The sequence below is a fragment of the Halichoerus grypus genome, chromosome 4 (assembly GCF_964656455.1).
Source record: "Halichoerus grypus chromosome 4, mHalGry1.hap1.1, whole genome shotgun sequence".
Lineage (NCBI taxonomy): Eukaryota > Metazoa > Chordata > Mammalia > Carnivora > Phocidae > Halichoerus > Halichoerus grypus.
The window spans coordinates 132,311,595-132,337,897 of NC_135715.1; the positions used below are offsets into that span (position 1 = coordinate 132,311,595).

Consider the following 26,303-nt stretch of genomic DNA (forward strand, 5'->3'; position numbering starts at 1 on the left):
ATGAAATAAAAGTTTCTGAAATTCAAGCATATTAAAAAGATAGAAGAGTTCTTTCAGTTCCTAATGGTAACTCTAATCATATTAAGAGTAAATATAAGGGCTTGACAAGCAAATTCTGCCTGGGGTTCCTGAAGACAAAAGGCCCTCGACTTTGGGCAAAATGACTTTGCAGTTATAAAAGGTCAGGTATCAGAGGAGGTCTCTGGAAGAAATATTTGGAGTGGGGGATCCATCCAGAGAACAGAGAGAGGGGCTGCTTATGCTCCTCTAATCACATCCTAAAGTAAGTGCCTACTGCATCTACTTATCCAGCCAACTTGAGGTGACAAGCAGCCCAAACACCTGGGCCATCTATCTGTGTATTAGCTCCAGACATGCATCCCTGGAGCCACAGAAAGAACAGCATGTTTCTCTTACCACAGAAAATAGGGCTTTCATCACTCATGTCTCCACAGTCATTGTCTTCATCACACAAGTAAAAATGAGGAATGCAAATGTTTGTCGTCTGACATTTTACATAGCCGGGCTGGCAGGTGCGATCAGCTTGGAAAAGACAGCAGATAAACCTTTGGAACAGATCCACCACATATACAGAGCACCACAAATGTCCATGCTAACAAAGCTACTGGACTCAAAACATGTTTAAAGCTCTCACAGAGGCATCATCCACGACAGTTATTTTTCACCATCACTTCTAAAGTAAAAAGAGCTATTTCCAGCTGACGGGGAGGCGGAGGGGAGAGCATGCTTACTTTGTAGTTTAAGTCATCTATTTTAATTATTTAATAGCACCACCAAGAGTCCCAACTCTTGGTTAAATAAACTATGGTATATCCACATAATGGAGTAATATGTAGCTATAAAAAGGAATGAAGAAGATCTCTATACATTGATGAGGAATGACGGTATGATCTCCAGCATATATTGTTAACAGACAGAAAGCAAGATTCAGGGACGCCTGGGTGGCTCAGTTGGTTAAGCGACTGCCTTCAGCTCAGGTCATGATCCCAGGGTTCTGGGATCGAGCCCCGCATCGGGCTCTCTGCTCAGCCGGAAGCCTGCTTCTTCCTCTCCCACTCCCCCTGCTTGTGTTCCCTCTCACGCTGTCTCTCTCTCTCTCTCTCCCTGTCAATTAAATAAAGAAAGAAAGAAAGAAAGAAAGAAAGAAAGCAAGATTCAAAACCACAGGCTATCTTTTGTGTGAGAAAAACAATATGAATGTGAGTGTGTGTGTGTGTGTGTGTGTCGAGAGAGAGATGCTTATATTAAAAAACAATAATGAATCTCTCCTCCAGCCATCCAAGATGTTAAAAAGAAAGAAGGCTAAGGGGAAGAAGGTGGTCCCGGCCCCTTCTGTGAAAAAGCAGGAGGCCAAGAAGGTAGTCATTCCCCTGTCTAAGAAAAGGCCCAAGATTTTGGCATCGGACAGGACATCCAGCCCCAAAGAGACCTCACTAACTTTGTCAAATGGCCCGGCTACATCCGGCTACAGCGGCAAAGGGCTAGTCTCCATAAACGTCTGAAAGTGCCTCCCTCAACTACCCGCTTCATGCGGGCCTTGGACTGCAAAGCAGCTTCTCAACTGCTTAAGCTGCCCCATAAATACAGACCAGAGACAAAGCAAGGGAAGAAGCAGAGAATGTTGGCCCAGGCTGAGAGAAAGCTGCTGGCAAAGGGGATGTCCCCACTAGCCACTAGGAGGCCGCCTGTCCTAGGAGCTGGGGTTACTACTGTCACCACCTTGGTGGAAAACAAGAAGCCTCAGCTGGTAGTGACTGCACATGCTGTGGACCCAACTGAGCTGGTTGTCTTCCTGCCCGCCCTGTATTGTAACATGAGGGCTCCCTACTGCATTATCAAGGGGAAGGCCAGGCTGGGACGTCTGGGGCACAGGAAGACCTGCACCACTGGCACCTTCACAGCGGTTAACTCAGAAGACAAAGGAGCTCTGACTAAGCTAGTGGAAGCTATCAGGACCAATTACAATGACAGATATGAGGACATCCACAGTCACTGGGGAAGCAATGACCTGGGTCCAAAGTCGGTGGCTCCCACTGTCAAGTTGGAAAAGGCAAAGGCTAAGGGACTGGCCACCAAACTGGGCTAAAGTGAACACTGTTGAATTTTCTGTACATAAAAGTAATAAAAAGTTCTCTTTCAGCTAGTGTCAAAGAAATAATGAAAAAATAATGACAGTTGTCATACCTATGGATAGATTAAGAATAGTTCGGAGTGAGTGGGATGGAGAAGACAGGGAGAAAAGACTGCTGTGAATATACCTCATTATATAATTTTGACTATGGAACCATGTACATTATTTTGTATAAATAAAAATGATGAAATAAAAATGATGAAATAAAAATGGAAAAAGGGAAGCAATTCTTAATATTTGGAAATAGTAACAGAAGCAAATACTACATCAGGTTAATAGCATAACCATTCAGAGAAAAAAAAATCAAGTGACTTTAAAACCAGTATTTTGACTACATAGCAGGACATAATCTAAGAACAAGAGGGACCTAAAAATCTTAAATTATGATTAGTAGATTTATTGGTAGTACTATTACTTGTGTGGTTATTCTTAAATAGGCATTTTGAAATTACGGTAAAATAAAGCAAATAAGTAAATATGTAAATGTCATCAGAAACCAATATTTTAAGCATAAGAGAGACAGGATTATATAATCTATGTAAAAAAATCATAATCTTAAATTAAAATGGGAAAAACCAATATAAACTTTTTCCTTAAAAATTGTATTTCCTAGCTCTATACGTTAAAAAGCTCTGGAAGCAATAAGAGCCAAATAGAAATGGGAAACTTGACACTGTGGTAATCTCTAAATCCACAAAAAGAATGAGCTCTCTTTCCAGGTCTGAGACAGGAAATGGACCGAATGGGCCATGTCAAAATAACAGAGGAGCCAACTTAACAGAGCTCCCACTGGCCTAAGATAAGGAAGTTGAGCACCAAAAACATTAAATGACTTTACTGCGCTAAAATTCATCAAATATGTAAAAATCCATCAGTCTAATACTAAAAGCAAACAAAACAAAAAATTAGTGTTCATTGGTCACCAACTCATTACTATGAAAACTAGCTAAGGGAAAGATTCAAGCATTTATCCTACAGAATTATACTTCAGGTTAACAAAATAGTTGATAAGGAAAATTTCTTCTTTATGGAACTTTACCTAATGTATGTAGAACAAATAATAGAATTTTTAAATGCTTATTTTGTAACCCTTAAAGAAATAATGGATTTATAGAACAACCATCCATGTATGCTAAAACCACTGGGTAGCAGGTTGATGGGAAGTGCTTAAGGGAAGATTCAGGCTGACTTCTAAATCCACTAATTAATTTTATCATGACTTAAACTGGAACAACCAAGTATTACGTGCTTCATGATGTGATGCAACAGGAAATACACAGTTCCACCTATGGAAAATTCTTACTCAAAGAATTGAACCTAATGTAATCATACCTCTAGGTACAAATTCCAGTTAATAGGATATAAGAGGGACAAAATAAACGGCTCAATTGAGCAATTAGTCAAACAAATCAATGGCATGAAGAAAATGGGCACTGCTGAGGCATAAAAGAGATTAAAGAGTTATAATAATCAAAATCCATGTGTAGACCTTGTCAGAATGCTAATTTGAACAGAGCGACTGCATAAAGACATTTTGGGAATAATGATAAAATTTGCATACGGATTGAGTATTCAAGTATTGTCAGTTTTGCCAGGCGTCATTATGGTATGGTAGTTAGTTTTCAAACTGTCTTCACAAATGACATGCATGTCTGAGAGTTGCCTTATAATATTCAAGGGGGGGAAGGTCAGGGGAAATGGATGAAACAGACTGACCACTTGTTGATAAATACTGAAGTTGGGTAATGGATAGATACATTTTACTATTCTTTCTACTTTGGTGTGTGTTTGAAATTTCCGTAAGAAGGAGTTCTTTTTTTAAAAGGCATATCCAAATAAATGTTGTATGTAACTCCACCTACAAAAGCAGCGAGCATGCAGATATATCCAAACTGAAAATGTATTTGAATTTACACATTGCTCTTTTCTTTTCCCTCGATGCTAAAGAGCAAATCCCAGAAATTTTGGAAAAATCAATAAAAACAATTTACCAGAAAAATGAAAGAAAGAAATCATTTCAGTCAACACCACACTGTATAGCTTTGTGCATAACAAACATTAACCACAACACATCTAGGCAATAGTTTGTCAGTAACTACTGGTAAAGTTTTAAAACAATCAAAAATTTTATGAAGTGAATTTTTCGTCTGACAGATAATGTAAACCAAGGATAAAATATTTGAGGTTAAAATATTCAATGGTCGTGTGGGTCCATACATTTAGGTGAATGATTCAAATACATTAGATTTGTTTTTAAAAACCATTTAGCAGAATATATTAAAATGAAATTCATGTTCTAGATGAATACTTAGGGTTTTTTTTTTCAGAAAGCCTTTGTTTCTACATAAGAATTATCTCCCATGAGGTAAAGGAGACTCCAAAAAACAAAACATAAAAAACAAAAAACAAACAAAAAAAGATTTCAGCACAGTAAGTACTTGGTTTAAGCACAATAAGTACTTGATGAACTTACAGCAATTTTTCTCATCTGAGGTATCATTATCATGGCAGTTGTTAATGCCATTGCAGACAAACTGAAGAGGAATGCACCTTCTGTTAGTGCAGGTGAACTCCACAGTGGCGTTACAGTCCCTGAACAGGCACCCTGCCTCATCACTGTTATCACCACAGTCGTTGTAGTGGTCACAGCGGTAATGATACTGGACGCATCGCCCATTGGCACAGGTGAAGGCTGTCGGGTGGCAGGTGTGAAACGCTAAGAGGAAGAAGAAACATTGAAGAGACTTCTTGATTAAAGCATCCTCCTAGTTTCTAAAAAAGTACAATAAATAAAATGGATACTTTGAGTTTACCTTCTAAAGCAAAAATGGCTGCAAAACGGACTGCGTGCAAATGAGATAAACTTTTAATTAGATTAAACAAAATACGTTTACTTTTCTTAAGTAAATTAAGTATTTTAGGCAAATGTCAGAGTCGCTTCACTTCTCTACCATCTCAATTTAGAATTTTATCCCAATCCCAGAAAAGCATGCAAATACAATTTCTTTGGGGAAAATAAAACTCTTAGCCCCTACACAGTCTATTGGAAAAATGTCGCTAACTGCTAGTGTTTTCCTCACCCCATCCAGATGGAAGCTGAATACTGAATGATTTCAGTAAATTACGAATGATCCTTCTGCTATGAAAATTAATAAAATGGTAACAATCACCTATTAGAGCTCCTAGTTCCATGCTAAGTCATGCTGGACATGCACCAAGCCCCATGCTGTGCTTTTTTATATATTGTTTCCCTCACTCCTCACAAAAATCCTAGTAACAGCTCCACCTAACAGATGAGGTATCTGAGGCTCAGATAGGTTAGGTCACTTTCCCATGGCTGCACAGACTGAAACGGCATAGCTAGGATTTTAATCCTGCACCTTTGCTCTTAACCACTACAGAGGTGCTTTCTAATAAAGCATCATACACTACTCCCTGGCATGTATATCAGCTTATATGTGATTTAACACTCTGCGTTCTCGGACTAAATGTTTGCAGTTCTAACAGGACACATAGGCACAAAATTCACACCGATTCACACACAGCAGGATTCTGTACGAAACACTTGGCGTGAAGACAAGTTTACCGCCTGACGAAAGCTCCAAGAGTCCAACTCACCACAGACACTTTCCAGCTCATCACTACCATCACCACAGTCATTATCGTTGTCACATTTCCATTGTTCCGAGATGCAGTGCCCATTGAGGCAGGTGAACTTGGAACTGTCACACCGTGTACCATTGTCCACGATGCAATGCTTTTTGTTGTTGGCCAGATACCAGTGGCCCTCATGTGGGCACTGGCACTCAGCACCATTTGGACCTGAAAAAAAAGTTGGCCCAAAAAGCAAAAGATCTGTGGAGCAACCATTCATAGTCTCTATTCCAGAACAGCAGTGGCTGTATTTCTCTATTAAAGGTACTCTAAGACAAGCCATAGAAACTCTTCCCATCAGCCTCTCAACTATACTCTGCGTCATTTTTCCATGAAGACCAACCACCAACTCTAATAAATGTGGCTAATTCACCCTAAATTAACAACCAGCTCTTGCCTACACTGAAACAATAGAAATGATTCTCCCTTCTTAGCAGCATCTGTAAAGCAATGCAATACTATCAAAAGATACATCTTCCTGGGACTCTGTTGCTATCTATAAAACACTCTATGAAATACATAGTATCACACTGAAAATAAGAGAAATATTTCAAGCTATAAATAGTACCTCCCAGGTGGAAGAACTAGATCCTTTTGTATGGGAGGTAAGCTCATTGATGGAATTTCTATTCAGGTCATGAAGTTTGGCAGCCAAAGACCCCATCTTTCTTTCTACTTCCACCAAGCTTGAGTTAAAATTGCCTTCATAAGAGGGCTCCATAGCAAATAGAAAAGAAACCTGTCAAAGTCTTCCTCTAAACCTACAAACTCCCAAATCTATTTTATGAATTACCCTAAAATCAAAGAGAATTTGGATTTTTTTTTTCCCTGTTAGAGCTGAATATCCCTCAGCCTTCCCTACGAATCATCATCATTATTACTCTACATGATTCAGTCCTCACGGGCAATGCCTTACCTGGTGCACAAATATGGCTGCAGCCTCCATTAAACTCGCTGCAAGGATTGCTACACTGTTGCTGATGGTTCTTCACAACAACGCGAATACCATTAGGCCGGAAGGGAAAACTCATGGTCATTGCCATCTGACCTGACCCATCATATTTGTTAGCTCGGTAAATTTTTTTCGTGTTCCAGTCAGTCCAATAAATATACTGGCCATAGAGAGTCAAGCTAAAAGGATGAAAGACTGTGTTGACAATGACCTCACGCTGCGTGCCCGTTAGAGTGCTGCGTTCAATCTTCTGCCTAAAGTGAAGTAAAAAAGAAAATGTTGGAATCCAGAAAGAGTTAAGTGCCTCAAATGGCAGCCCAATGCCTGGGCCTAACCATTCCTTTATACAAACCCCCAACTTTCTTTTCAAAAGCAGCATATGGCTGATGATGGGAGGTCTTCATTTGCTTATGAAACAATGGCCTACAAAAATCATTGATTTCCAAATATTAATAGAACCTATAAGTAATCCTACAAAGGGTACCAGACCAAAATTAGAAAATGGAGAGTATTATGAAATAATACACACAATGCATGGAACTCAGTGTTTGGCACACAGTAGTCAATAAAATGTGAATTACTTTTTCCTTCCCACTCCCCTAATGACCTTGATTTGTCATTTACCCAGTACCTCGAGGTATTTACTTATAATGATCCAAGTTTAGACACTAAACATCATTGCTTGCTTCAAATGAGAAGATAAAGATGAGATTGTTAGGTGCTAGTGTCACAAGCAGAAGATGAAAATCTTAAGAAAATAAGCAAAGTAAGTTAAGATTCCTGACATGTAGACACCAGCAATAATAAATGAAATCATCTCATCTTTTCAACTATTCCATTAGGATGATTGGAATGTGAGTAACTTCGGGGCTACTTGAAGAAGTTATGTGTAAAATTAGAGTTGACAAAAGTTTATAAGGAAAACACTATGAAATTGGCTGAGAAAAATCTATTTGAGAAGATGACCAATAGTCAAAGACTAAAGGAAAATGTTTTTAACTGAAGGCTAAAGCCCAGAGGAAACTTAATATCAATGTGCATTTAAAAGTTATCCACATTTTATGTTAGTTACATGGGACCTGGAGATTATAAATTGAGTGATTACATTTGTAATTATAATTGAAATTAACTCATCTAGTAATGTATCTTTAGATGCCTTCTAGTTCATAATTACTCAATCTTATGATAGATCAATTTTGACAGGTACATTTACCAAGCTAGAATATAGTTCATAAAACTATGATCCTACATTTTTGGCCCTATCTATTTGGCATATTTATATTTTCATCACGTTATGCAAATCCCTCCTCTGAAAGTGAAAGCAGGAACTCTCCTTATCAACACCCACAAAAAATAATGAAAGAACGTACAGACTGGCATCTGCCCAGTAGAGAAGGTCATTCTCGTGGTCCAGAGTGAGCCCATTGGGCCAGACCAGGCTGCTGTTCACAATAGGTACCCGGAAATTTCCTCCCAGTGTGGCTCTCTCAATTTTGGCATTAGTACCCCAGTCAGTCCAGTACATGTACCTAGTCATGCAAAAGGAGTCATAATTAATTCACCACAAGGAACATCATAATACCTTTTAGTTAAAAAATGGTAGCCTTCTTTAACTGCAAATCTCATATTAATATGGCAAATGAAACCCACTCCATTCTCACCTACACAACTTGCCCAAAAGGGCTTTACTGAGTGAGAGCATTAATTCCTAGTATACAGCCAACCTTTCTAACAACAATAGGAGTTACTTCCCCTTCAAAATTACTCATATTTTTTCACTCTTGAATATATGGCTACAGAGTTTCAAACCCATGAAATGTTGGCTGTCTATGAACATAACCTAATTTCAGGCCCCAATCCTTCCAGAAATAAGCATATAGAAACACGATAAATAAGACCATGGCATACCCTCGGCAAGGATCTAATACAATTGCTCTTGGCTTTGAAACATGGGCTATCACAGTGCGCTGAGACCCATCCTCAGCCACGGAGTTAATTGTCTGGTTGCTGTAGTCACTGTAATATATTCTTCTGTTGATCCAGTCAAAGGCAATGCCATCAGGATTCCCTCTACCTGGATATATACCAACACACACACACAAAGGCATTAGAGTCTCAAAAGGCATTTTAGAACCACTGGGTCATCCACATGTGTCGATTATGTTGTGTCAACTTCCAAGATAAGCTGCTCCTGGAGTGCCCTTACCTGAAATAATGGCAGTGGGAGACCTGGTCCCTGAATTTAGACTGACATACGAAATCTGACCATTTCCAGATGCTAAAGATTGTGTGAAGTAGATTCTGTTAGTTATGCCATCATAGGCCAGGTCTACAGCAACTCTGTCCACACTTATTGCTTCAAAAGGTGGGCTATGAGCCTCAGGGTCCAAGTGTAAGCTTCTCAAGGTATTCTCCAAGGCAAAGATGAGGAAATTTTCTGTTGGAATGGCACAACTCTTGCCATCACCTTCTAGGGTTCCAAAGGCACAGCCACATTTTGGGGTGTCCAATCCAGGCAGAGCAAAGCAGAAATGGGTGCATCCACCATTATTTTCCAAGCAAGGGTTGTTGTTGACCTCAGCTGGTGACCGGGGCTGAACACTCTGGTCGAAGACAGTCACATCTCTTAGCCAATTGAGATTGTCCCTTATCACTGTTGGTGGCTCACTGCTGTCTGGTTCCTTGCTAGCTTGGAAGATTTTTTTTAAATTCCTGTCTACCCATATGATAGAATTTCCAAAAACAGTGATGGCATAAGGAGTTGGGTAACGACTGCCATAACGAATGACTTCAGATTCTTCTGCCTCAATACCAATCCTTGCAATTATATCTAAAGAATCATCAACCCAATAAACGTAGCCATTGCTATGGTCTACTGCCAAGCCCCGTGGTGTGACAATGCCTTCTGATACAAGCACAGTTCGATTGGTACAATCAAGAAAAGAACGTTCAATCTTTGGGCTTTGCCCATAGTCTGCCCAGAAGAGATATCTATTCTTGGGGTCTACAACAATATCCCTGGGCCTATCTGCAGTGGCTTTAAGGAGAATACGGCGGTAAGTGGTATTGATCCGCAGAACTTCTATCAGTGTTTCAGACACGAAAGCATTGGTGAAATAAAGATTTCCTGCAAGAAAATGAAAGAACATACTGATAAATGCAAAACCAAGAACGAAAAAGAGGGAACCTTTTCAAATTCAGAACAAAATATATAAGGCTGAGGTTTGGGTCAGTAAAGGTTATCTTTTACAAGATAATAAATGTCTCAGTTTAGACTTAGAAAAATATTTACTCTTAGGAACCAAAGAAATTGTTTTGGGGTGCCTGGGGGGCATCCAACTCCTGGTTTCGGCTCAGGTCATGGTCTCAGGGTTGGGAGATTCAGCCCTGTGATGAGTCCCACATCAGGCCCCGCGTGAGGCTCCACACTCAGTGCAGAGTCTGCTTGAGAGTCTCTCCCTCTCCCTCTGCCCCTCACCAACCCTCACACGCTCTCTTCCTCTCTCTCAAATAAATGAATAAATCTTTTAAAAAATTGTTTCTTCAAATTTAAAGAAAAAGTGCCTATCCTCAGCTTCTAAAGCAGATTAGAATTCATAGCAAACGTCATAACCCACTTGCTACTGAAAAATTTTTTTTCAGAATGTCCTTCCTCTTTCACCTGAATGTTTAACATCTAAATCTCCAAACACTCTAATACACATTATCATGGCATAACTTCTATTCCCAACATGATGAAAGGAGCAAAGAGGGAAAGCCAGCAGCTTCTCAGCTTATTATCGATGTCATCAAGCACTCCTTGTGCTTAGTATTAACAGTCTAGTCCGACTAGTGTAGCTGTTTTCATCACATGGACCTTCTAAAGCCACAAAACAAAAACCCATTCTTCTTTGGACATTACAGAATGATGTAAACGCTAGAATAAAAACACAATGGTGTGAAGACCGTAGAATGAGTAGAGAGTGATCCCATATTGATTGCACGTAGCCAAAAGCCTATTGTTGAATGGTCAATTCTGCTACCAAGGTACATCTATTTTGTTCCTAGGTCTGAGTCAAAATTGCTCCGGAGAAATCAGGCCAATATGCAGTATGTTACTGATCTACCCTTTATATATTCAAATCCTTTCATCCAGGTTTGGCAAACCTTTTCCCTAAAAGGCCAGAGAGTAAATATTTTAGGCTTTGTAGAGCATATGGTTTCTTTCACAAGTACTCAGGTCTGCCACTATAAACATGAAAAGCAGCCATGGACAAATGGGCACAGCTGTGTTCCAGTAAAACCGTATTTACAAAAATAGGCATGGTCCAAAGGTACAATTTCCAGTTATAAAAAAATAAGTACTGAGGATGTACAACACAATGACTATAGTTAACACTAATGTATGGTATATATGAAAGTGGTTAAGAGAGTTAATCCTAAGAGTTCTCATTACAAGGAGAATTTTTTTTTCTTTTCTTCTTTCTTCCCTTTTTATTGTATCTATATGAGATGATGGATGTTAGCTGCGTCTACTGTGATAACCATTTCACAATATATGTAAATCAAACTATGATGCCGTATGCCTTAAACTTACACAGTGATGTGTGTCAATTATTTCTCAATAAAACTGTGGGTGAAGAAACAGCCAGTGAGCTGCATTTGGTCCAGAGGCCATAGACTGCTGACCCCTGCTTTAGCTATATTCTCAGAAGTAATATAGTAATTTGTAATCAGAAATGGGATTTAGGAATCCAATTAAAGCCTTATCTACGATATTTAATATTTACAATAAACTCTTATTATAGTACCTAGATTTTCATAAAAATTTAATTCTAAGTGATGTCTACTTACCAAACTTGATTAACACACAATGATACCTATTTTTATAGAATAGGATCATATTCTCAAAATTATAATACATTTAATACATTTGTTTCTCAGTGTATCATTAAATAAAAACAAATGGTAATTTAAAATTAAGTACACGACACCTAAAACTAATATTACACTGTATTTAACTGGAATTTAAATAAAAACTTTAAAAAATAATAAAAATAAAAATAAAAAAACACCAGGTGATTTTGCTATGCAAGAGTGGGAACATGTCAAGTCATATGTGAGGATAATTACCAATTCAATGTCTTAGCACATCAAAGGAGAGACGGGGTCATGAAGAGGCAGGGAGTAAGTCAGTGATGAGGGGTTCTGTTACTACCTGGAGATTTTATTTGTATTCCTAGAGTTGTTTACAATATTAATATATGCATGCTGTGTATGTCATTATTTAAAAAAAAAGAAATAAAATTATATAATAATAATAATTCAATTTATCTTAAATAATACCAATAATTGTCTAGGAAAATAGGTTTGTAGCACATATAGTGTTAGATTAAACTTTCAAGCATAAAATAAAATGCAAAAACACAAAAGGACTTCTCAATAAAATTACTATACAGCTTACCTACCTGCTACCCAATCCACTGCAATACCCCGAACTCCATTTTCTCCTATCCCATGTGTAACGATGTTTGTAAAACCAGACCCATTGGGTTTGATTCTACGGATTGCATTACGAGATGTCACAGAGCTGCTAAAATCACACCAATAAATAAAGCCAGAAGATACGTCAACATCCACATGCAGTGCATTTCGTCCTGAAACATTTCAAGAAAAGATCAGTAAACGATGCTCTGAGAGCTTTTACATTCCTGCCCTTCCTCTCAAACCATCATTCCCAAACCCCTGCTCTGACCATGCCCCCGTTACAAGATAAAACTGCTTTTCAGTTGCAATGAGCACACCCAGCACTCAGATCTTGGTTTCTAAAAGCCATTTCCCACTGGGGCGCCTGGGTGGCTCAGTCGTTAAGCGTCTGCCTTCGGCTCAGGTCATGATCTCAGGGTCCTGGGATCGAGCCCCGCATCGAGCCCCGCATCGGGCTCCCTGCTCAGCGGGAAGCCTGCTTCTCCCTCTCCTACTACCTCTGCCTGTGTTCCCTCTCTCTCTGTATCTCTCTCTGTCAAATAAATAAATAAAATCTTTTAAAAAAAGCTTTAAAAGCCATTTCCCACAATAAGGAGAACTGTCTCCTGAGAAAAACAGTTGATTATGAATTTGGGAAGGGAAGGTACAAGGTGAGCCTAGAAGATCTTATACCCAGAAGCAAGGAAGCACTCAAATACTAATGGGATCACGTCAAAAGAATACAGGTAGTCGTTGAATCCAATAGGGCATCTACTTGGCCAAAATGAATCCAACAGAACATCAAGAGTAATTGTGGTAAATGTTTGTAACACACTGAATTAAAAAAGGAATAAAAACTTGAATCCATGATTACACTGCACACCTGAAACTAGTAACACTAAATGTATGTATGTATGTGCACACACACACACACACACAGATGGAGAGTTCAAATGTTTTGAAATATTAACAATATTTGTATCTAGGTGAACAGCATAAGGATGTTTACTGTACCTTTCAACTTTTGATTTGAAATTTTTCAAAATGAAAAGTTGGAGAAAAAATAATTGATTTTATAGTATCTTTACAAGATGGTAACTTAGATAGGGGAAAACCAAGAGGAGTCATGAGTACTTGTGAATATAATCATCAGTCAGGAGCATGTGTGGTGCCAGACTCTCCCTGACTCCTTTCACTCTATGTATTGTCATCTCTCCCGACCATGTCTTACCCCTCCCATTCCCTTCACCCTTTTTCTTCCCATTCTATCTTTTATTTCTATCATTATCCTGTGACATACTCCTTGTAATGCTAGTTAACACCTGGTTCCCCCTGTGGTAACATACATCTAGAAATCTCTTGGTCATCTAAGAAGCAAGTGATCATTTTCTATGTTACAGTATACAGACATAAAATACTCCAAGAATAGTTAGTAAGGAGATTCTAATACTCAACTCATTTATTTCAACTCATCAAATACATATTAATAAACCAGATGATGGACTACTTCATTACTATTCTAAATAATAGTCTAACCCTGATCCCAGATCTCCATTAACTGTGCTTCTAAACACCAACTCTGTATACTTCTTGCAATCCCATGCTACATTTCATCTTGCCCTAGGCCCGTCATTCTCAGTGTGGTCCATGGACCAGTGACATCACCATGCCCTGGGAACTTGTTAGGAATACAAACTGAGGGTTGCAGGAGGGAGGAGGGTGGGGGGGGGATGGGGTAACTGGGTGATTGGCATTAAGGAGGGCACGTGATCTGATGAGCACTGGGTGTTATATGCAACTAATGAATCATTGAACGCTACATCAAAAACTAATGATGTACTATATGCTGGCTAATTGAACTTAATTAAAAAAAAAAGTAATGCAGATTCTCTAGCCCTACCCCAGACTTACTAAATGGGAAAATCTGGAGATAGGGCCAAGATCTGGGTTTTAACAAGCTCTCCAATTCTGATGCACACTAACATTTGAGAACAATTCAAGGCAGAGCCAGTTTATCTCAAGGGAAAGACAAGCTTCATCACATGCTGAACCCAAACATGGAGAAATGCTTTATGGCACCACGAACTCAACATGGCACGAGACAGAGTGAAATCTTACTTCTACTGGATTGGCATACCTTGGCCTGCCACTGGCACCATGGCTTCTGAGTGATCTGAAAACTCCAAGCTGAAGCCTCTGACTATAGACAGCATTGAAACAACAAGAAAAGAGCTATACGGAGAACAGGTCCGCTTATCAGGATTGAGTTTCAATCCGCTGGCACAGGCACACGAGAACAACCCTCCTGGTATAGGCAGGCAAATCTGCTGACAGGCATTCGCATTGTTGCTACAGCCATTGGAGGATGCACCTAAATGAAATCAAAATTAGTTTATAACTTTTGACCTCACACACCTGACACTCCATCTCAAATACCTTGTATCGGGTTGCCAAATAATTCACTATAAAAATCAGTAACAAAATACAGTACCTGGGTTAACGACATAAAATCATCATTGAAGAGACTACAGCTTATAGAACTAACACATAAAAGGTACCACAACTATTATATAATAGAGAATGGAACATCAATTTTTTTTTTCTTCCACAAATCATACAGGAATTAGAAGAACTAGGCAGGTCAGTATGCAAATTCTAATTTTTTTCATCCTTTTGACTTATGTACCAGTATTTAAGATTACATTAGTTTAATTACATGATCAACAATGTGATGGCCATTTGATTTAGAATATATTAAATAAGAACATTTAAAGGTTTTTTTCCACATGCAATAAAAACAAATGGCCAAGTGACAAACCTAGGTTATAGACAGCCAAACAAACTGTTTAATAAACTTTGGTTAGAGACTAAAAGCTGTAAAATATGTCAAAACATTAAAAAATAATCTCTAGATCATAATGCTAATTTAAGGGGCAAATCAAAAGTTATATTATCTATGAAAAAAATGTTGAAAACAGTAAGTATTCCTTTTAAGATTAAAAATTCTATCCTGTTAACACTTTCCCAGCAGGTACACCACCAATGTTTACTGACCACCGATGTGCCAGGAACTCATCTAGTTACTGGACATAGAGCAAGAAACAAGACAGACAAAATGCCTGTCTGTATGGAGGTTACATTCTAATAAGAAACAACAGACAACAAACTGATAGATAACATGTCAGGGACTGCTATGAAGAAAAGCAAAGTAAGGAATTTAAAATGATGGGGAAAGAACGGGAATAAGCTTACTCTGAAGTCAACCTGGCCTTTCAGATGCCAGACTAGTCTTTGACAATTACCCAACCTTATGACAGGGTTATCATTTTAAAAATGATATTTGAATATCATTCAAATGATATTTGAATTTGAATTTGGGTAATTTCAATTTGCATGCAGGTGTATGTACATGGGTCTGTGCGTGGGCATGTATTTATACATGTAAATGTGTAGATGTGTGAATATACATCGTACATTCAAGAATGCGTATGTTTCAGTGACAAATACTTACCATGTCTGTGGTAAACTCGAAGACCCCTCAAATTTGGAATATTCTCTCTCAAGACTACTTTGTTGTCCCCAGTGGCCTTGTCAACTCTTTCAATGACCTCATAGTGTTCATCAGTATAATAAAGGAAGGAACCATAGACAGCAATTCCCCAGGGGTGGGAAAGATGGTTTACCAGGATCATTCGATTTGTACCATCCACGTTTCCTCTTTCGATCTAAAAGATCAAAATTGTCATTATTGACTGATTCATGGTGAAATAAGAAAAACATTTAAAACATTCTTTCTCTCTCTTAACTTAATTTGAATTATCCAACATATACTGCATCATTAGTTTCGGATGTAGAATTCAGTAATTCATCAGGGGGACATAGCACCCAGTGCTTATCACATCATGGACCCTCCTTAATGCCCATCACCCAGTTACCCCATCCCCCCACCCACCTCCCCTCCAGCACACTAACATTCTCTTAATAATAATACATCCCATCTATATAGCACTCTATCCTTTACAGAGATTTTTCACATCTGTTTTCTGATTTGATAGTCACAATTACACGGAGCAGTAGATCAGGCAAATGTCATTATGCCCATTTCACTGATAATGAAGTTGCAGCTCAAGTAAGTAACCAACTTTCTCAGATGGCATGGTGAAGAAAAGGGAACTAAACCTCTTTAGTCCCTCCATGTGATATTCTGGACAGGATCACACATTTAGTGTCTAACTGTAGACCATTACCCAGGAGTTGACTGACCCTGCATTAACATCTTCACCAACAATTTCTGCAATGGGACTAGGAAACATGTTTCATTCAATAACAAGACAGCAAGATTGAATGGGGCAAAGGGTGGTGCCGTTTTATTAGAATAGGTAACAAGTCTTAGTCAAAATGACTCTGATTAACTGGAAAAGAACTCACAAAAATGAAGTTCCTAATGGGAAATGACAAGTCTGCTTCTGGAAGAAAAATAAACTGTAGACATAGCTGGTTTGATTTCACTCCAGAAACCTGTCTCAAATGCCTCCTCTGTGCCCGGATCTGAGCTGAGTACTAGAGAGAGAGACAAATGAGGTTTGGCTCACTACCTCACTGGACAAGCAAACTCAGCAGTTACAAGAGCAGGTTATGCCCTAGAAACTGACAGAAGTTCCAGAAAGCTAGAGCAGAGGGAAGATAAGCTTGGAGGAGAGCTTTGAGGAGTGATCAGGACCAGATTAGCTGGCCAAGCTCAACTCAAGTGTCTGGAGCTACTCCCCTAGGCTGAGCAGTGATCGAACCTATTTGTTGTGCATTTTGAAGACAACATGTCTCCATCACGAAAGCAAGGTTTATTAATAACAGCCATCATCCGATCAATGCTCAGCATGGTGGAGGTGGCAGAGAAAGGCTGGACCTGAGAAAAGAGGAAGAAGACAAACTGCCAGGATTCTGTGATGATTAAATAAGGACATGCTTATTAGAGTGAGGGGAAACATGAGCATTTTAACCTGGGAGAAAAGATGGAGAGTCACACCACCAACAAGCCCACACATTCAGGAGGGCAGAGCAGATGCAAAAATAGTAAGGGAGAAAGGTGGTGGGCACTGTCTGGGACATGCTAAGTTGTGTACAGAAATCATACCATATGGCAAGAGCTCCCTCATCATTGCACGCAGACATCAAAGTCCACAAAGTGCTTTCCCACATCATTCCTTCTTTTTAATCCTCTAAGTTTATCACCATTATAAGTACATATCAGGAGTGAAATTGGCACTGTCGAACTGAAAACAAACTGAACATCAAACCTACTGCACAGTATTATGGAGACCATCAATGTTGAAAACAGATCTGAAATCACTACTATTTAAAAAGCAGGGAAGAAAAGATACAGATGTAGTAAAAAGAAGGGGCACATGCACCCCAACGTTCATAGCAGCAATGTCCACAATGGCCAAACTGGAGGGAGCCGAGATGTCCTTCAACAGATGAATGGATAAAGAAGATGTGGTCCATATATACAATGGAATATTACTCAGCCATCAGAAAGGATGAATACCCACCATTAGCACTGACATGGATGGAACTGGAAGGGGATTATACTAAGTGAAGTAAGTCAAACAGAGAAAGACAATTATCATACGGTTTCACTCATATGTGGAATGTAAGGAACAGAACAGAGGACCACAGGGGAAGGGAGGGAAAACTGAATGGGAAGAAATCAGAGAGGGAGACAAAACATGAGAGACTCTGGACTCTGGGAAACAAACTGAGGGTTACAGAAGGGAGCAGGTGGGGGAGTTGGGGTAACCGGGTGATGGGTATTAAGGAGGGGATGTGTTGGGATGAGCACTGGGTGTTATATGCAACTAATGAATTGCTGAACACTACATCAAAAACTTATGATGTACATATGCTGGCTAACAACATAATAAAAAATAATAATAATAATAATTTACAGGGATTCATTTACCACCAAACATTGAAAGATCAATTGACCAATGCAAAGACTGGATCACAGCATGCTCTTCAGAAAAAACAGATATATACTAATGATGAAAAGGTGATTTTAAATTAGAAAAAAAATTAAAATATTAAAAAGCAGGGAAGAGACTGGCACACATTCCATACAACATCCATAGCAATATTTTAATTGATCAATATTACTGAACACCTTCTCTGTGCCTTGTCCCAGCTCAATTGCATAAGCACAACAGTGATGATCAAACATTATTTCTGTGAATGGATGTAATTATATAGTTTCTGCTTCTTATTGCAGAAAATAACGAACTCAACCTTGGAGTTTAAAATTACCACTAAAGGGAATTTTCCCATATGCATCAACTACATTAAGACCTTAGAGAATAGCATGCAGCTAGGAAGGGATGCCGTGCTCAAAAGCTTGGTATTTACATATTTTTTTTCTTAATCTCTACAACTGGAGAGCCTGGAGAACTTTCAAAGAAAAGCATTGAAATCACTAAAACATGAAAGAAATGGCTCTTAAAGGACAAATAAGAAATGAGAAATGAAAATATTTTATCTTGAAGAAAAGCAAAGGATGAGGGAAAAGGAAATGAACATTATTCTATAAGGAACTATACTATGCACATACTAGGAAAAAAATGGACTTCAACTAGGGCAATATTTGCTGTAGGGAAAAAAGTTATTAGGAAGAAAGGGCAATAAAACACTGGTCCAAGTGGCCAAGTGAGATTGTTCAGGAACCATAGCCAGACAAGGAACAATCAGTATCAGCTACACAAGCTCAGCAATAAAGACCAACAGGGTGCGCATACCACTCCCGTGCTGGTGACAGCCCAGTAGAGTTTCTGCTCCTCAATATCAAGGGTGATAAACTCCAGGTGTTCAAGGTTTCCAGTGAAGAGAACTTTTGGAAATGTGCCATCCATGTTAGCACTTGCAATCTTGGCAGGAACACCATTGTCTGTTCCTTGGTCTGACCAGTACAGTTTCCTACAACAAGGAAAAAACACCAGCATTTCAAAAAACAAGACAGTTTCATTAAATATTTAAATGAAAAAATGTGTATTTATTGTCCTCGAGATATGCATAATTCAGTGGAGGAAGTCTGAACCGTTAATATCTTGTCATGTACAAGGTGGAGGAGTACTTAGCCGGCATTCTATCAATGTCTGTATATTTCCTAGTTATTATTGGGGTAGAGGCCATTTAAAATGTTTACCTTGGTCGGACAGGTTGGAAGCTTATGACTAAGAAAGAGCCTACATCAACGGTCAATCCCTTTCCAAGAATCACGCCATGTGTAATGCACTGGGAAAGATAAAGCTGATGTAAACGCTGTCCAGTACCTCCCTGCTCACCTCTCAGACCTCAGCTACTTTCTTTTCTGATTTCTGTGATGAAAAATGCAGTATTACACACAAACCTAATCACCACACAGAACTGCCAAATCCAGAATATATAAAATTTCATTAAAATATATGAAGGGTTGCTTTCCATGTCCATTGTGGACATATCTTCTAGATTTGAATACAACTTTCCATTCCTTTCCATCTCATCTGCTGCCATAGCCTCAGGAGACAATCCTCTTACACTCTTTGCCCATAAGTCTTCAAACCCCTTCATTCCGATCTTTATTTGCAAACCTCTTGCGCCGCCGATATGCCCATCCCATGAACCTCATCTTCAAATCTAAACGTCCCTACTTCTAAGTTCTCAAACTCTCATATCCTCTTCTTTGACCAAACTCTCCCATCTCTTCACTGCTCCTATTTTATCTCTTCTATTGAGCCTGTTCTTCACCCTTGAAACTTGACTGAGCTTCCAAACCTTTGGTTCCTCTCTGCCTGGACCTTATACATAACCATTTTAGCAACATCCTTACTTATTCTCTTGATCTCCCATTGTGCTTACCTTGCTAATCATTGGCCCTGAGTTCCTGTCATAATTTTCTTTCTCCTCTCAAATTCCAGGCTACCAAAAGTTTGCTGGACAAAGTCACAAAACTTGTGAATTCTGAGTTCACTAAAAATTTAACCACCTAACCTTAACTGAGAACTCTCTTCCTTAGCTGAACACTTTCCCCTAACTGGTCTCCCTGCCTCTGGTCTCTTCCACTCTGATCCTGACCTATCTTCCTGAACTGTGATTCTATCATAATTCCCTTCCTCCAAATTCCCAGCTGACTCCTTATTTCTCAAAAGAATAAAGTGCAACTCCTTAGCATGATGACATTAAAGTCCTTCCAGGATTTGTCCCCAAATACCTTTAACTCCCATCTTGCCAACCATCTCTAACTCGAAACCTCTGGTTCCAGCCCTCCACACGATCATGCTAAACCCTGCAATGCTTCTGCGCCTTCACTGCTCGCTTGACCTCAAGAACCACTCCCCAGTTCCAACCCATTCTCTACCTATGGGAAGCCTTCAAATCCTTCAAGTCCTATTTCAAGTGTTATCCAGTCTAGTGTTGCTAACTTAAAGAACACAGAACAAAACACAAATTATATCCTTCACGTTAAATGTAACTCAGAGCTATTTCTCTTTCTCACTGAGATCTGTACTTTTCAAAATGTTGGTCTATGAAATCAGAAAAGGTCCTAACTTCGAAATCTTCCATTTTATCAGGCCATAACATTACCAAGAACGGTGCTCCATAGAGGATACCTGTCATTTATGAACACTCACCCATTAACAGGATCAACAGTTATGCCAACTGGACTACCAACTCCAAGAGCTGTCCCATCATTGGTAATCAGTGTTTTTCTGTATCTGACATCTCCCTGGAGTTTCAAAACCTATAGCACAAAATCACTTATTAGAACTGAGCTTCATAAGGGGAAACAAAGAAAGCTGAGATGAAGGAGAACTTACACACAAAACAAATTCCAGAGCCTGATTAGAGATGAATGGGAGGGTTTGTGTGAGATTCAGATAATCTCTAATTGCATTTCAGGGCTATGAGGAAATCAGCTCAATAGAAAGTGAGTAAGAAAAGCAAAATCACCCCTCAAATTCCTATTTCAATTTGCCTCAAGTTTCAGGAGAGAAAATTTATATGGATAAAAGAAGGATTCAAATGGGTAAACACACAGACTCATTGACTGAGAGAAACTACAAAAAAATGTCTTCAGAAAAAGACACAGGAGAAAACTCTGGGAGACAAACAGGAGCCCCACAGCTCTCCGGCATCCCAGTGACTTGGCCATGGCACCCAGTGGCCCATCACTGAAAACACAGTTGACCAAACAGTCCAAATTTACTCAGAGTTGAAGTGAATTCTGTGCCAGGTTAACAGCCAGAGTTAAAATGCAAGAGTTCAAATCCCTGACCTTCTAGATCTGACCAAGGCAAGTAAATTCACCTCTCTGAACTTAGTTTCTTTATTAGTAAAATGTGGACAATACTGGGACATTCTGCACAGAGCTATGAGATAATACATGTAAAGTGCTTAACACAGCACCCAGTGTAAGTGTGTTTCCTATTTTTTTAATGGTCCATTTATTGGACACTTATTATGTAGTAGCCATTATACTAAGCATTGTTGGATTGAATCCTCACAATAATTCTGTGAGATAGATACCCATATTATGGATGCCCGTATTACACATGATGAAAGAGGCCTAGGGCCCTTTAGTGGCTTTCTCAGTGTTATCTATTTTTAATTATTATCGCTGTAATTATGAAAACTAATGTTAACAGAATCCTAAAACATCACAGAAAAGTATGGGTTACTACACGAGAAGCAGTTTCTTATACGAACGAGGCTATTCTATTTTTTTTTTTTAAGATTTATTTATTTATTTATTTGAGAGAGAGAGAATGAGAGAGCAAGCACATGAGAGGAGGGAGGGTCAGAGGGAGAAGCAGACTCCCTGCCGAGCAGGGAGCCCGATGCGGGACTCGATCCCGGGACTCCAGGATCATGACCTGAGCCGAAGGCAGTCGCTTAACCAACTGAGCCACCCAGGCGCCCCGAACGAGGCTATTCTAATATGCACTTGAGACAGCCTGACAGGAGAAGCAGCTAGTAAGAAATTAGAAGGTGATTGCTGATTTGCATGAAGGTTTTTCTATAAAGTTGCTTTTTAATGCAAATAGATTATTTGTATATCAGTGTTTATGTTTCTATCTCTGCCTTCTTTCTGTCTCTATATGTATTTTTTTCCTCCCTCCTCTTCTACACACACACACACACACACACACGCCCCTCTCTTTAATCCCTCACTCTTCTAAATTTTTCTCTCTCTTGTGGAGTATCTTTCTCTCTTTTTAATTTGCCTCTTTCTGTCAAAATTTCTCTCCTTTTCCTGGGCCTAAGGATCTCTTTAATTCAAAGGAAAGCTCTTTTTCCTTGCTTTTCAGCATATTATCAAGTTCTCTCTCACACAACCACTCTGTGTGCCTCACTCTTCAGCGACAATATCGCATTTAGTGAATGCGCACACAGCTACCCCTAGTGGAAAACAACTTATTCAGTATTTCTCTTATTTTCAAATTTGAATTAAATATGAGTTACTCTTATGCTGGAAGGGACATTGTTCATGTAAACAGTAAGCAAACACTATTTCTGGGCCCTTACTGCAATCTAATATTCCCCTGACAGAGTCACCATTGACATCAACAAAGGAGAAAACCAATAAAAAACACTAAAAGGGCAATTTACCTTTGGACCATTATTCTCATAGGTCTGCTGTGGCTATTCTAAATATACTGGTAGTTTGAGGGAAACAGGACTCTGTATTCACTAAGATACCTTAGTGTCAAGAAGTACTTTTAGTTACTGAGCTATAATCCCATTTTACAGCTATGGAAGCAGAGGCCAGAGAAGTAATTTGTCCAAGGTCAAACACCCTGTGAGTGGAGGAAATACAGTACTGTCCCCAGTCTATCAAGTGCTTTTCTCTGCCTGGGGTGACTTTTCCTTACTTACTCATTTGGCAGAAATTAAGTACGGGTCATCTTTCAGGATGCAGCTCACAGGTAACTGGTTCTCCTGCCATTCTCCCTCCCCACACGTTTACCTCTGCCCACGTTTACCTCTGTCCCTAGTCACAGAACACTTTACAGTCACTGCTCATATCACACTTAGCACTCTGGAACAAAGCTATTTGTTTGCATGTCTAAGTCTCAGAACTACTTAAAAGCAGGAAAAAAAAAATACTTTATTCATCTTTGAAGATCCAGGACTAACAATGGGACGGATGTGTTTACTAGTATGTGTTCAGTAAGTAAGCCAGACTCAAAGCAGGTCTTCGGACTCCAAAGCAAATTATCTTTCCTCTGTGCCTCACTGCATTCGGGCACAATTACAAACTTTAGGTTTTATATGATTAGAGTGGCCTTACCAATATAACATTTGCATGCGCGCAGACACACATTTCATTCACTCACTCGCATGGTATTTATCAGCTGGTGCCTTTTCGTTTTACCTCATACTGATGGAGGAAACATGTTCCCTGCTTTTGGAAAACTATCAGTTTAAAAGGGAAGACCCCCATTTACAAAGCAAGAGACCAAAAAACAGAGTAGGAACATACTGTCATTCAGAATGAAGCACTGAGCAGATGTGAGTTTGGAATTAAGGGTTTTAGGCAGTCCATTGTGCCAATGTTTTGATGGGAGAGTGGTATTTTTAGTTGAGATAATGAAAAGACACCTTTTGTCGTGGTCAAAAGGGGTTACAGCAGGCTGGATTGCTGGAGTTGTCATTTTTAACAAGGCAAAGTCAGAACACTGCCTGCGCATCAGGGCAGTGAAGCTGTTTAAACCAGTTTCTTAAATTATGTAAAATTCAGGTTCTTATTTAAACAACAAAGGGCTTGAACCAGATGAGCCTCCAAGATTCCCCTCATGTTAAGAGCTGACGATTCTACCTGGCTTGAGATAGTTCAGAGGTTAGCATTTGTACATATTGCAAATGTCCCTCTGATTGTGAATGTGTACTACTGGCGCCTGCGCTCGGGAATGTTGTGAGAATTTAATGAGATCCTGTTTGTAGAAGACCTCTGTAAACTGTAAGCAAGCACTTCCCCTTTCCAATCCGCTCTAACTTAGCCACTTGACTGCTATGAGCCTTCCTCCCCTTCATTCAGCATCTATCTTTCTGAATGCTCCACAGAGAACCAGCTGACTAGCTGGTGCCTCACCCTGGGCCGTGAGCTGTCACTCTACACAGCCTTGCTAACTGCCCCGCTCACAAGACCCTCCCTTTGCTTTAGAAATTTTCACTTTCAAAATTATTATGAATTAATAATCCCTTACAGGGACGCCTGGGTGGCTCAGTCGGTTAAGCATCTGCCTTCAGCTCAGGTCATGATCTCAGGGTCCTGGGATGGAGTCCTGCATCGGGCTCCTTGCTCGGCGGGGAGCCTGCTTCTCCCTCTGCCTGCCACTCCCCCCTGCTTGTGCTCTGACAAATAAATAAATAAAAATCTTTAATAATCCCTTACATGTTTTAACCTTGTCCCAGAATGGAGTAACCAATACTAGTTGAGTCAACTCTGATTTACTTCATGTGATTGCATACCGGTACCCCATCTAAAATTTCTTCTGGAAATTAAAGTAAAAAGAACACTTATCGCAACGAGGAGAGTATCAAAGGAATTAGAATCAAGTTTCTACTTTCTGTTTCACTGTTAGAAAAACTGTATGGAGCCATAGAAAGATTTCCATCTTGGAACAGAGGTAACCTATAAACTTGGTTTGGACTGAAATAGCGTTAGACTTGATGAGGAAAGACAGGGAAAATTTCCTACCTACTATATTCTTCCATACTTAATGCTGAATTCCTTATGTAATTTTTCATTTATCTTTTTATATATTTTTATAGATTGCCTAAAATCCTTTTATATGAACCAGTTAGTATTGATGCTTAGGAGGAAAATAAAATAGGGCAGTAGAAAGTTCCAGTAATTTATTTCTAAGGTGGTTTTACTCCTTCACTTCTAAGACTGATAGTTCATACTGATAGCTCCTCCCTTTGGCTTCCTGATGAAAAATAATTTCAAAATCTAGGAGAGCATTTCCTGAGAACAGATTTTACATGCATCAAAAACCAGTGTTCGTGTAAATAGTATTATGGAATCATTACCTCAATTGATGGAGTTCCAGGATTGGTGTAATACAAGTTTCTTGATAGCCAATCTAAGGCCAGGCTCATGGAAGACCCCAACCTAGATAGAGAAACCAATACTGTCCTGTTGGTGCCATCTGTCTTCACTCTGTGAATTTCACCCTGGAAAGAAAGGAGGAGACGTGAGCTGCTTCAAGGCCACATTTCTCTACGGAAGCACTTTCTTCACCGCAGCTACCACCGCCTGCTACGTTTCTTGAACACACCTCGCATTTGGAGACAAGGCAAAGGTGCGGCGCCACTGGGTGGGCTCACCGTGTATAATGCTAACACCAGCAATACTTTGAAAATAATGATTTTTTAAGTGTGTCCGAGGCTCATCATTCGAGTTGCCTCTGAGATTGGCTACAGAGATTCTTTCTTAACTACCACAGGCCACAGTCATAAAAATAACCCAAGTCATAGGTGAAAATCAGGAGGCCAATATAGCCATAAAATCCTATTTTATTTACATAGAGGTGACAAGCATTAAACACAAAGATCTTCCCTCTCTTCCTCATTTGCAATCTCGCTGCCCCTTCCCCATCCTCACAGCTTTCTCCTCTAAAGGGTGGGCTCCCATATGAAGAGAACTGAAGGAGTACTCTTTTTATCCTGGAGGCAAAGATGCTGATGAGGACCCCAGCAGCCACATCAAATGCTTTCCTGGAATTTCCTCAGGGATCTACTGCTTTTTGTCGAGTTATGATCATCTTTATATTCATCTAATATCTTCTACTAGCTTAAAACTCCTTAAGAGCAAGCTTTGTTACTGCTTCTTCTGGTGTGTATTCTACAGCAGAAAGTCATTAGTTCAGTGCAGAGCAAATAGTAGGCACTTAATAAATACTTGCTGGATGAACAAATAAATAATACCCAATAGCTTAAATGGGCTTATTATCTGGTCTTTGTTCCGGGCCAGCCTCCTATCTACATCCTTCACTGAATCAAAAAAACTTAGTGGTACTATATGGTAATTAAACGAATTTAAATAAAATAAAAATTTTTTAAAACTTA

The 26,303-nt window shown here is 39.3% G+C and overlaps 1 protein-coding gene and 1 pseudogene across 1 annotated transcript in view; one reads left to right on the plus strand and one right to left on the minus strand.

Moving 5' to 3' along the window:
• LRP2 (LDL receptor related protein 2) overlaps positions 1-26,303 on the minus strand; it is a 195,627-nt gene that overhangs the window by 57,683 nt on the left and 111,641 nt on the right. The window contains exons 34-46 of the mRNA XM_078070026.1: positions 25,266-25,409; positions 20,861-20,970; positions 18,989-19,166; positions 15,715-15,928; positions 14,341-14,574; positions 12,206-12,394; positions 8,965-9,885; positions 8,667-8,832; positions 8,129-8,287; positions 6,723-7,012; positions 5,771-5,974; positions 4,626-4,868; positions 418-543 (exon numbers count right to left, since the gene is read on the minus strand). Coding sequence (XP_077926152.1) covers positions 418-543; positions 4,626-4,868; positions 5,771-5,974; positions 6,723-7,012; positions 8,129-8,287; positions 8,667-8,832; positions 8,965-9,885; positions 12,206-12,394; positions 14,341-14,574; positions 15,715-15,928; positions 18,989-19,166; positions 20,861-20,970; positions 25,266-25,409 — 3,178 coding nt within the window. The remainder of the gene's footprint in view (positions 1-417; positions 544-4,625; positions 4,869-5,770; positions 5,975-6,722; positions 7,013-8,128; positions 8,288-8,666; positions 8,833-8,964; positions 9,886-12,205; positions 12,395-14,340; positions 14,575-15,714; positions 15,929-18,988; positions 19,167-20,860; positions 20,971-25,265; positions 25,410-26,303) is intronic.
• On the plus strand, positions 1,305-2,107 carry LOC118522758 (large ribosomal subunit protein eL8 pseudogene; annotated as a pseudogene).